This window comes from Danio aesculapii, chromosome 22 (genome assembly GCF_903798145.1).
Source record: "Danio aesculapii chromosome 22, fDanAes4.1, whole genome shotgun sequence".
Classification (NCBI taxonomy): domain Eukaryota; kingdom Metazoa; phylum Chordata; class Actinopteri; order Cypriniformes; family Danionidae; genus Danio; species Danio aesculapii.
Genome location: NC_079456.1, coordinates 13,728,665 through 13,741,888, shown reverse-complemented (window position 1 = coordinate 13,741,888; position 13,224 = coordinate 13,728,665). Strand labels below are relative to the sequence as shown.

At 36.2% G+C, this 13,224-nt stretch overlaps 2 protein-coding genes across 2 annotated transcripts in view; both read left to right on the top strand.

Annotated features, from left to right (window-relative positions):
• The window catches only part of ahr2 (aryl hydrocarbon receptor 2), a 94,863-nt gene extending 90,750 nt beyond the window's left edge, over positions 1–4,113 (top strand). Inside the window, 1 exon segment of the mRNA XM_056447635.1 lies at positions 103–4,113. Coding sequence (XP_056303610.1) covers positions 103–210 — 108 coding nt within the window. The 3' untranslated portion in view covers positions 211–4,113.
• Positions 4,114–8,387: 4,274 nt separating this feature from the next.
• Positions 8,388–13,224, top strand: part of ahr1b (aryl hydrocarbon receptor 1b) — a 70,290-nt gene continuing 65,453 nt past the window's right edge. Inside the window, exons 1-2 of the mRNA XM_056447636.1 lie at positions 8,388–8,531; positions 10,674–10,861. Coding sequence (XP_056303611.1) covers positions 8,491–8,531; positions 10,674–10,861 — 229 coding nt within the window. The 5' untranslated portion in view covers positions 8,388–8,490. The remainder of the gene's footprint in view (positions 8,532–10,673; positions 10,862–13,224) is intronic.

Here is a 13,224-nt window from a genome sequence, read left to right as displayed (position 1 = left end):
GCAGAACTTCTCTCCATGCACAGCTTAATGAACAGCATGATATTAATTGCCATGGAATGCACCAAGCATTCCTTTAATGGTTTCAATTTTGTCCTTTCACAGATCGCAAACCGTCCACTTAAGGAGACCGAAACGTTCCACTTTCCCACGCTGACCAACGGAACCGCCTACTTTCCCGACAACAACCAAAGCAACTGCTGTGACTATTAGTCATAGATCCTTCATAGTGCAGCCTGGCACATCATCAGTGTAGTGCCCGTTCCTAAAAAAATGCACGTATAATTACATTGTCCCTTGAGAGACACGCATCCACTTCTGATGACACTCAAATCTACAAAACAATATAGAACTCTTGCTGTTACCACACTTTTTTCACCCTTATATACTTGTTCACACCCTCTCTAATAAGAAATAGGCAGCGGCAGAAAAAAGAACATCCTTTTGTTTCTTATAGATCTTGGTTTGTTTCTTATTTTTCCATTCTAAAAGCCAGACAGAGTGTAATGGCAAGGAGAGGTGTGCAAGCAAGTCAGTTTTTTTTGTATTTGTGTGAGACATAGCCGAGTGTTCGTTTATGAAGTATGCAGAAGGAATGGTGGAACCTTTTTAATTGCGTGGCAACTCTGAGGAAAGCATTTTGAGGTGGACTCTTGATGCCTTTTATTGGGGTAGGTTTAGATTCAAAAAGGGAAAGTCTGTCTGCAGACCTTTAACCTTTGTGTACCCCACTTTTTAAGACATAATTTTGTCTAGAGAAGTGAATACTCTACTAACGGCCTCTGTGAACCCATTGGACGGTCAGAGCAAATGTTTGACTTGCCGACTTCAAAATTGTCTCGGAAGAGTTCCTTGATGCTCCACCTACTTTATGGACAGCAGTGATGAGATGTAAAGTTGGCCAATCAAATTTATTTGAAAAACAAAACGAAAGCCACACAGTAATGAAACGTCCAAGGAAATATGGCGCCTTTTTTTCTAAACACTTTTTTGTTTCTATTCAAGGAGCAAAAATCTCATGTATCGTCTGCTCTTGCCATGCTTTAATGGTTGCGTTAACCATGTTTCATGTGTATTACAACAATATCTGAATGTTATCGCTAATTAATTTGGTCAATTTTTGCTTTGTTTTAAAAAAAAGAACGTGTGTTTTGTACTTTTTTTATGCATATAGTCGAAATTATGGAAATGCCATTGAGCCATTTTTGTCCACTTTACTGATTACACTCTTGCTTTATATTTGCTTTAACTCAAATTCTAGGAGTTCTTAAATCGTGTTGCGTGCCATGAGAATCACAGCAGCCAGCGCATCCTGCCTCCAGATGACATGTAATGACAGAAAGAGAGTTTTCAGAAGGCTCAAAGTAGGGCTGAGTAATTCATCAAAGGGGATTTTCATGCGCATTTTGTCAGTGAAGCCGGTTCTAGTAAACCAACATGTGCGTTCAGATTGAGCAGCATTTACTACACAGAGCTGATAATGCCATTTAATGACAGTTCGCCTCACACTTATCAGCTATGAACTATGACTCGCATGTGAAATGCTACATACAATAACATGTTATTACTCCAAACTTCATAACTTCAGTTGAGTGTTTGAAATACCATCTGATGTGATATGATTTCGTAGGTGTGTGTGATTATTAGTCACGCTGAATCAATGAATGCAGTTAAAACTTTTGTTTATAAATGAAACACTAGGGGATTTGCTCAGTTTCTTCATGGCCGTTTGGAGTTCCCTGTACCATAGTGCCCTCTGGTGTTCGTAGAAGATTTATTACAGATCACATTGTATTTTACTGACAAGCTGTGCATGACAATCATAGCTTTGCTCAATCGCGTTTGCATTTTCGTTTTGACCCAGCCCTCGCGTAAAAACCAGTCACTCCCAAAGTAAATTTTTGTCGGAAGATAACCTCATTTCTACGGCCACAGTTAAACTTCTTTAACGTCGTGTTTAGCGTGGCTCTTGGTCATTCAGGAAATACAGCCGCAGCCAAAAAGTTAGATAATACATTTCTGTGAGTCATTCATAAAAACGTTCCCATAAATTGTATTCATTTGAATGCGATTAACGCAGGAATTTGTTTTGTGAACGAGGCCCAAAGTTTGTACCCCACTCTGTGCCTTATTTTAGACTATTTTAACGCCATTTGATATGATTGTAGCAGCATTTTGAATGTGTAAATATACCAAAATTTATTTGTTTGAGATTTATCTTAGCTGCGCAAAATATAACTGATTTGGTTTATTTTAAAATATAATAATAATAATAATACTTTTTAAAGTTTTTACCTTTCTTCAGCTGTTGCTTCTTTTTTTCCCCTGCAGTAAGAACAGAAAGTTTGTAAATCCCTCAAACTCACACTCCCAAAGCATTTTCCTTTCATCGTCTGAAACGGGAACACTGTGTGCCTTAATTTCTTCCCCCTCCAAAGGATATTTCAAATATTCCTCCCCATTTTCTGCTCTCTTTTGATGAAATGATTGATAGGAGGAAAGGAATTGAAACGGCAGCTATAATTGAATCTGAGAAGCATTGTTTTTTAACAACTGGCCATTGTTAGCATGGACGGAATCGATTATGTTAGTTTGCTAATGTACATAGCCTCACAATTCAGGAGCTACAGGACATATTATGCCCCGTTCGTCTTTTTAAGTGCCTTAAAATAGCTTTCGCTACACTTTATTTTTCCTTTTTGGTTTCATTTGTACTGAAAGCTAAAGGAATTGTTGGCTTTGATGTAATGTATTGTTTCTCTGCTGGTTAAGATAGGAGGTTAGAAAATCGCTAAATGATTGATCAAGCGATTGATTGATAGATAGTTGGTTAATGGATGGTTGGTTGGTTACTCGATTGATTCGTTTATCAGTTGGTAAAGTTGACTAAATGATTACGCACAAATAATAACGATGGATTTGGTTTGCTCTGATTTTCATTTTTCACGCTTTGAAATACCTATTACACCTCATCCTAATTAAGCGCGATATACAATTAAGTGATAAAAGATGTTCTTGCGCTGGGAAGCTCCGTCCACAGTGCTGTATATTCAGTAAACGGTGGTTCTCAAATGGTTTTACTTCAGATTTTACAGTCAGTTCCAACACAACATGCTTTATTTTTTGTAAAAAGGCTGCTTTGTCTTGTTAAGGCTAATTTTGTATCGTGCATTAAATGTATCTTAAATAGTTGCAATAAAATGTTTTCACATTTTTGTGTGAAACTGAAAATTACGCACAGTTTGTTTTAATTGTACCGCTTATGTTCGTAATCTTAAAGATGTTGCTGAAATAACACAAATAAATAAAAAACGTGTGGTGTCCACTTTTTCGCACTCAAAAACAATTTTTTGGCTGTGACCCACCAGTTGAGAACCACTGTATTGAATATTAAAACGTATTTCTAACTGAGAATTCGTTTTTTAGTGATGACGGACAGGTTTCTTGTCACCTAAATCTTGTCCATCTGCTTAGTAAACTGTATTAGACAGTTTAATGTTTATGCCTTATTTTATGAATTCGACTAGACAAGGTTTAGTGGTCCAGAAAATGACCCTTTCGTGCCATAAATAAATTGGTTGTAAAATGATTAAATAAATACAAATAAAACAGGTTTGTGGTGGAATAAACACCAATAGTTGTTGAATTGAATTCACCCACAGCAATGAACTCCCCCCGGTGCCAAAAAAAAAAATGTTCGTATATATGCGCACTTGTTAGGACGTTCTCCCCTTCACCACTAAACTACGAATCCTTTAGGAAGAAATAATAGCACTTAACACTTCAGATGCCTGTTTCTTGTGTATCGTGTTTGTGAGGCCTCTTTTAAATGCAGTATCTTTGTTTATTTGTTGTGTCATTGTATGTTTTTTGGCTTGTGCACCCTGCATTGTAAACGCTTTATACGTGTATTATGTATCTTATTTTGTACATTTTTTTTCAGCACATCTGTAAAATCTGTATACCCAAATGGATGTCCCACAAATACAGGCTATACACATACATCTATATTATATATATAAATATAGCTCTTGTTTGTTTTGTATTTGTATTATCAAATGATTACTTTGTGATTCTTATTATTGTTATAATACTAAAATGGCGTTGATGACTCAATGGCTTTAGCTGGTCATTTTATGATAGATAGATAGATAGATAGATAGATAGATAGATGATAGATAGATAGATAGATAGATAGATAGATAGATAGATATAGATGGATGGATGGATGGATGGATGGATGGAGGGAGGGAGGGAGGGAGGGAGGGAGGGAGGGAGGGAGGGAGGGAGGGATGGATGGATGGATGGATGGATGGATAGATTTCGCATGTGTACCACACGGGGGCGCTAGTGTATTTATTTTGAATGGATGCCAGTACAGGTCAATGGTATGCTGTAGGCTAATGTAAAGTTAAAGGCGACTGTTCAGTTGCATCAATTGGCGTTGAGAGAAATAATATGGGGTTTCTTGTAACTTTCGTGTGTGGTTGGCCACCATTTTATAGAACAAATGTGGGGAGATACAGTCACTTTCGAATCATCTTTTACTCATTACCGCCTTTTAAACGCATGCGTATAAAACAGATGTGTGTAAGAGTCAGCTAACATGCACTTAAAGGGAATTTGCTGTGGTCCATAAACATCTATTATATAGTACTGTTATTATAGTCAATAAATGTCGAATTGACTATTAAAGAATTCTGACAGAGTAGGAAATTATGCTTCATAAGAAAAGCTGCAATGATTAAACCTCGGAAAACCATGTTTTTTGGTCGAATTAATTTCCATTTTTAGCTTGTAACCATAAAAACGGCCACAGTTTGTGTAGCCTATAGGCTAGTGAATACATGCAAGGTGGGGTTTATTTTATTTAGATAACTTAGGAAGGGTTCAGTTGCATATTTACAAGGTTGGCGTAATTCAATGTTCATTAGGGCATTGCACAGCAAGCATGTCTAATAGACGTCTAAACATAGGCCAAAACTAGACTAGTCGTCAAATAAACAGAAATGTACATATAAAGTACTGTATGTCTAATCTGTCTATTTGACGACAATTTTTTTTTTTTTACCTATTTTAGATGTCTGTTAGATTTTCACTGAAAGTCCAAGTTAAGCCTTGTTTTAGCCAAGCTGTCTACGTTTAGATGTCTATTGGACGTCTATTGAACACAAAATTGTTTGCTGAGTAATTACTCATCCTCATGTAAACTGCTATCAAGTTCCCTGAATGGACTTCTTGGACTATGAAGGTAAGATTAAAATTAATTTCTTGGCCTTTTCTGTCATATTTTTCTTTCACCCGCTGAAATGTTTATCCCAACATAATTTCGCGGCAATTCGTAACTTTTTGATTTAGTGGCTAATTCGTTTTCTCGTGAGATGAGCCTGGTTTATCCACATATTATTCACATGCCTTCACGAATTATGGGAGTTTCTAATATCCAATATTAAAAGGATTTCATGGTGTAAAAAAGTGTTACTCTCAATCTGTTGTTTCTTTGTTAAACTATATACTCTGTTTTGTATAGCCTGTAGCATACCAATTCGTTATTTTATAGATTTTGAGGTTTTATGGTTAAAATTAGTCGTCTTGGCTAAAACGAGGCTAAATTTGGACTGTCAGTGAAAAATTCAAGAGACGTCTAAGAAAAGGCCAAAACGAGACTAGTCGCAAATAAACAGAAATGAATGACATATAAAGTCTGTCTATTTGACGACTATGGTCTAATTTTGGGCTATTCTTATATGTCTATTAGATTTTATCTGACAGCCCACGTTTAACCTTGTTTTAGCCAAGCTGTCTACGTTTAGATGTCTATTAGACGTCTATTAAACACAAAACTGTTTGCTGGGTATTTGCTCATCCTTATGAAAACTGCCATCAAGTTTCCCTGAATGGACTTTTCGGACTATAAAGGTAAGATTGAAACCAATTTTCTTCACCATAGGTGTTTTCTGTCATATTTTCTTCACCCGCTGAAATTAATCTTTATCAATTAATCACGGCAATCTCACGGCAATTCGTAACTTTTTGATTTAGTGGTTAATTCGTTTTCTCTTGAGATCAGTGGTTTATCCAGATTCGTAGCCATCGTGCCCCTTTGTGCAAATTAGGGCAGTTTCTTTCAATTGTCAAATATTAAAAGGATTTTTTAGATAATAATTTTGTTATATTAGAATCCTTTAAAATTATCTGTACATTTCAAATCTTTAAAAAACAAAACTTGCTCTAAAACTGCTTCTAAGTGTGAATGTTGCAATGTTCCCAGAAATGTAGGCCACATAGTGTAAAAAGTGTTACTATCTATATTGTTTCTTTGTTAAATATATATATTCTGTTTTGCATAGCCTGTAGCATACCAATACTTTACTTTATGAATTTTAAAGTTTTAAGGTTAAATTTGAGAAATTTAAAAGCAGAATTTAGATAACTTTGGATTTTTTTATCCTTTAACCCTTGAACTGCCTGCTCTACTAAATGGTTGACTATATTTAAACTGTTTTAAATAGTAACTATTTAAAGAATGACTGTTTTAAATAATGGGTTACACACACACACACACACACACAGCATTGTTGGTTTACAAAAAAAGTCAAACAAACTAAATCCTGTTTCACTATGACACTTGATATAGGTTTAATTGTAAAAAAAAAGAAAACATGTTGAATGAGAATCTGAAATATTTTATGTCATTAAAAAAAGATGATTTAGTATTCAAAAATGTTTTATTTAATTTTTTTTATGATTTAGTCTTAGACTACATGTTTTCAAATTTTCCGTGGTATATTTATTAATTCTGGTACTTTTACCATAAACCAGCATGTCAACCACAGGAGTGGATTTAGTGATTTGGGGGCCCTAAGCAATTCCGGCCATGGGGCCTGAAAGTTCAAATATGCATCTTTTGTTCTTTATTTTTAATTGATTTATTTTGCTGTTTTTATTCTTACATCACTCAATTACCTTTTCCACATTTTGTCTTAATGCAAAATAATAACATGCAAAGCATCTTGTAAAACTTTTTAAATGATTTGTTTTCTTAAAATGTATTCATAGCTAAAAATGATAGATGAACTATTTCGTTTTTAAAACTAAATCTGTACCTAATTTGGCTGCTGGACTGCTCCATGATTGAAGGTGGGGGGCACATTTGTGCATTTGCGATGTAATAAACATCTGTTGACCCTCATCATACAAATATGATTAAATTTTTTTATATACATTTATTAAAGGTTTTATATATCATTTATATGTATAATCTCTACTTCTAGGCATTTATTTGGGGGCCCTCAGATTTCCTGGGGCCATAAGCGGCCGCTTACCTTGCTTATTGTTTAAATCTGCCCCTGGTCAATCATTTGGTTAATACTTTAGAAATTAGGGATTTGTTGAAAAAAATGCATTGAGTGCTTTAAAACGACATTATTGAGAAATGCAGTCCAAAAATGTTTTCTTGGTGGGGCAATTAAAGGGTTAATGTCGGCCTACTTGATTTAAGTTAATGTTTAAAATGTGTTTACACATCTTAATATGACAAAAAAAAAACATTTATTTAAAGTTTCCTTGTGTTAAATATCAAGTTTAAAGGCTGACCAAGTTTAAAAAAACAAAAGCAAACATACCCTGTGTCCAGCAGTCTAATTAATATTAATCAGGCTTGTAAGCGTTTCTTGGTAACCTTCCTGGGGAGTCCAGCGTGTAATCTCATTAATATTTATAAAAAATCCCCCCTCCCTACTCTGATTGGTTGCGCCAACTTGCCAACGCCTGCCTTTCTGCAAATCACGTTTTGTTATAAATATTCATAAACATGAAAACGTAATTTTGAACCCCGCTGACCAATCACAGGAGTTAAAAAGTCTGACGTTCTGTATCCTAGGAGATTTTTCCCCTTTGCCTTTAAGCCGTGGCCTCTGATGCTCCACGCGCGCTCCTGCGCAAATCTGTGCCGGTTGCCTGGTCAACCAAACGCGCGTGCCCCTGCAAACCGATGTCGGGAGCGCGCAGTTGGGGGACTTAGTGAAGCGGCTCTGCCAAAAATGAATTAGACACGAAGCTGGAACAAATTATGACGCGGGATTTGGTTTTATTTGTGTAAATATAAAGTATAATGTATTATTCCAGCCAAACATTTGACTTTGGAGGCTTGTTTACAAACTCATCAGCACTGCTGAGGACGAATATGATGAAGAGGATTTCTTGTCACTTCTTATCAATGCTAAAATATATTTGAAGAGGAATTACACTCCTAGCTTTTCCTTTTATGTGATATTGAGATTCTGGGTGCCTTTTTTGCACAATTTATACAATATAATATTTATTATAAACATTTTTTAAAGTAGATTTATTTTTTAACACCCATGACCTGCGCATTAAATCTGATTTTATTTGTTTACGGGTTTTTTGTTTAACTTAGAAGGATTTTCTGGTATAATTTGTTATAATTCATTTCACCTGAAGACTTGGACTCCTCATATTGACGCCTTAAACATGTACGCTGGACGAAAAAAGAAGAAACCAGTGCAAAGGACGTGAGTGTTTACATGAAAAAGTGTGTGTGTTTGTGTGATGAATGAATGTAGCATATTCGATTCTGGGAGAACATGTAGTCCGAAATTAGATACTAAAAACCAATATTTAGCGAGAGTTTGTGTTCAGGTTTATTGGTATTTCTGCCTCAGAAACCCTCAACAGTAATGTTTGTCGGATATAATCTCTTTAGGCCAGTCTGTCTGAAGTAAATATTCATATTTACAGTTATTATTGCATTACAGTTCATAAAACACTGTAGTGTTTTTAGAAGCTTGTGCTTTTTGTGTTATTTATGTGTGTAATGATATTCTGTTACAATTCTCAGTACTGCTCGCTTGGTAATAATATGCTTACATAAGGCTTTATTGCTCTATTCGTTACCAATGTACATTCAAATTCCTGTATTAAATTGTGTTATCAAATTAAAGCTCTGAAGTACTGTTCTGAAAATTTACGTAGTGAAGTGGTTTGCTATTTTTGCTATCACACTTTAATTTTAAAATAAAATGATATCGAAATTCCTGTAAATTAGTCAATATACTTACTAACACCAAGAATGTATGAAAAGCACTTGTAGAGCATCTATTATTCATAGTTCAACATTTACTAATGGCTTATTAAAATTAAAATTCATGCTTTTACGTTAGTTAATGCACAGTTAATCTGAAGTAATTGTAATTTTCATTAACTGTAATAAATGTATTGTTCATTGTTCATGTATATGCAATAACAAATACAACCTCATTGTAAAGTGTTATCAAATATATAATCATTGTTTTTTTTATTTTAATTATTGTTTTAATTTTACTTAGACATTGGCTGAATGCATGAATTTACTGTTATTATTGCAGTTCAGTTCATAAAATATTGTAGTATTATTAGAAGCTAGTGCTATCTGTGTTATTTATGTGTGTAATTATATTCTATTACAATTCTCAGTACTGCTCGCTTGGTAATAATATGCTTATATAAGGCTTTATTGCTCTATTCGTTACCAATGTACATTCAAATTCCTGTATTAAATTGTGTTATCAAATTAAAGCTCTGAAGTACTGTTCTGAAAATTTACGTAGTGAAGTGGATTGCTATTTTTTTGCTATCACACTTTAATTTTAAAATAAAATGATATTAAAATTCATTAGTCAATATACTTACTAACATGAACTATGTATGAACAGCACTTGTAGAGCCTCTATTAATCATAGTTCAACATTTACAAATGGCTTTTTAAAATTAAAATTCATGCGTTTTAACGTTAGTTAATGCATTGCGAGTTGTATTTTTCATTATCTGTAATAAATGTATTGTTCATTGTTTGTTCATGTATGCAAATGCAATAACTAATACAACCTCATAGTAAAGTGTTACCAAAATATATAATCATTGTTTTTTATTTTAAATATTGTTCTAATTTTATTTCAACATTGACTGAATACATGATTTTACATAATCATGCAAGATTTACCCTGGAATTTATGTTTTGTATAGCTATATTTATATATTTGATAATTAATTACTGTGATTCTTTTAAAATACCTTCATTATAAACAGTTCTACCACCTAGTTTTAAAATCAAGTGTATATAGCTGTTACGTAATTATTCAAAGCTATTTTATACATATATTTTTAAATAAATTATTATTGACATTGTGATTTATTTATTTTTTGTACACAGATTTAAACAGTCGCATTTAACTAAAAATCAGTCTGCAGTGAGTGTTTCTTTCATACATGAAACCTTCTGTTCATATTTACAGTAACAGACCATTACATTTCATAATCTCTGTGCATGTATATGTGACGTGTGTGCCTGTGTGCGTGTATCAGGATTCAGATTTTACGCTAGGGTGGTGACCTGAAAGTGTTTGTTGTACAAAGGTGCACACAAATTTCCTTAAAATCAAATACTGAAGTGTATTATTATTCCTGAGAACAGCGCAGACCCAACAATATGCAAAATTAGTAACACTACAGGCATAGCATGAAAGTTGACAATTGAGCAGATTTGTGAAAACAACCATGGAATTATGTGCAAATTAACTTTTGTATATTTCATTGCATCCAAAACAGTCTCCTTTTTCGATTTGTCACCATTTAACCCACTGTTGAATAGTTCTTCTGAAGTGTGTTATTGTATTCAGGGTGAAGCAGCCTCCAGCTGAAGGGGTGAAGTCCAACCCGTCCAAACGCCATCGAGATCGGTTAAACTCTGAGTTGGACCGGTTGTCTAGTCTTCTTCCGTTTCCAGAGGAGGTGACGAGCAGCTTGGACAAACTCTCCATCTTGCGTCTGAGTGTCAGTTACCTGCGCGCTAAGAACTTCTTCTCTGGTGAGTTCATGTACATGTTGAAGACTGCATGTGTTTATGCGATGTGTGTGGTCTGTTTCTGTGATGCAGGGTCAGACAAAACAGTCTGTTATCCAGTGTACATTGTTTAGACTGGTGAAAGGGACGGACGGACGGACGGACGGACAGACAGACAGACAGACGAACAGAATAGATGGATAGAGAACAGGGTGGATGGATGGAGGGACAGACAGACTGGATGAATGGGTGGAGGAACTGGATGGATGAATGATGGAGCGATAGACACTAAATAGATGGATGGATGACAGATGGACGAACAGGATGGATAGATGGATGGATGGATAGATGAACAGAATGGATGGACAGACTGATAAACAGGATAGATAGATGGAGGGACAGACAGACTGGATGGATGGATGGATGAATGAATGAACAAGATGGAGGGATGGATAGGCAGACAGGATGGATGGGTGGTTGATGGAGGGACGAACAGACTGGATGGATGGATAGAGAAATGGACAGACTGGATGGATGGATGGATGGATGGATAGATCTAAGGACTAGATTCAGATGGAGAAAGGGAGGGAGGGATGGGCGGACTAGATAGATGGATGGAGGGAGGGATGGACAGATTAGATGGATGGATGAATGGATCTAAAGACTAGATAGGTAGATGGAGGGAGGGATGGGATTGATGGAGGGATAGGCAGACTAGATGGATGGAGGGAGGGATAGATGGATGGATGGATAGTCTAGATAGTTAGATGGAGGAAGGGATGGGTGGACTAGATAGATGGATGGATGGAGGGAGAGAGAAGACTAGATGGATGGATGGATGGATCTAAAGACTAGATAGGTAGATGGAGGGAGGCATGGAGGGATGGGTGGAGTAGATAGATGGATGGAGGGAGGGAAAGATGGACAGACTAGATGAATGGATAATGGAGATGGATGGATAATAATCGGATGGATCGACAGACTAGAATGGATGGCTAATTCTTCTTCTGGCTAATTCTGGTGCATTTGCAGAATTGCTAATTATGTGTATTGTGCCAAATAAACAAATAAATAAAATAAATAAATGGAGGGACGAACAAACTGGTGGGAGGGAGGAAGGTACACCCTGGATGCACAGACAGGATGGATGGCGGTTCGAAAAGACTGAATGGATAGACGGACGGACGGACGGATGAAGGGAGAGCTGGATGGATCGATGGGTTGACAGACAGACTAGATGGATAGAGGGAAGGAGGTACAGACTGGATGGACAGACAGGATGAACGGATGGATGGAGGGATGGACAGACTGGATAGATGGGCAGTTGGACAAACTGGATGGATGGAGGGGTTGACAGACAGGCTCAACGGATAGAGGGAGGAAGAGAGGGACAGATGGGATAGATGAATGAATGGAGGGATGGATGGATGGATGGATGGAGGGAGGGAGGGAGAGACAGATAGATACATAGATGGCCACGATGGACGGATAGCTGAATAGAGGGAGGGAGGGATGGACTGACAAGATGAATGGATAGATAGATAGATAGATAGATAGATAGATAGATAGATAGATAGATAGATAGATAGATAGAGATAGATAGATAGATAGATAGATAGATAGATAGATAGATATAATGGACTGGATTGATGGATGGACGGAAAGATGGACAGGATAGACAGTGAGATAGACAAGCAGACAGACAGAGAGAGAGAGAGAGAAAGAAAAAGAAAGAAAGAAACTGAAGCTAATAGATAGATGTAAACATTTAAACAAACAACCAGATTTTCAGATGTTTTTGTTGTTTTTCCCCCCTAAATCTGTATTTCTGTCCTCATATTTTCCTGTTGAAGTAGATTGTTTTGTTATTCTGCTTGTTAGCCTCATTTGTGATGCTCTGTTTCTTTGGTTCTGGGTTTGTGCACTGAGAATCATCAGCATCAGCACTTTAGTATTTGTCTTGAGCATGCACACAGAAGCTCTCCGTCCATTCATCTTCATGCAGGACACATCATCACAGCATGTCCAGACCTCTACGCCTGTTAATGGTGCAAATCTTTAGTACTCTTCCTTTCCATTCAGACGACACATTTGCGTCTATAACCACAGTTTTATTGGTGAAATATGTCATTGTCTCTGTGACTCTGGGATGGAGCATGGACATGCTGCGCTGCGCTGCAGGAACGGCCTCCTCTGAGGCATGAATAATTCAACATAACGAGCTTAAAAAATTTATAAAATGGAGGGGTGTGTTTATTTAAAGAAGTGGAGTTTAAAATGGCTGTTCAGGTGAACGTGAGCCACTGATCGAGTGATCCGGGTGAATCGTGAGCATCTAGCTGCGCTTCTGAATCATCTTGTGTTGTTGTTTTGCAACAGTGACTGAT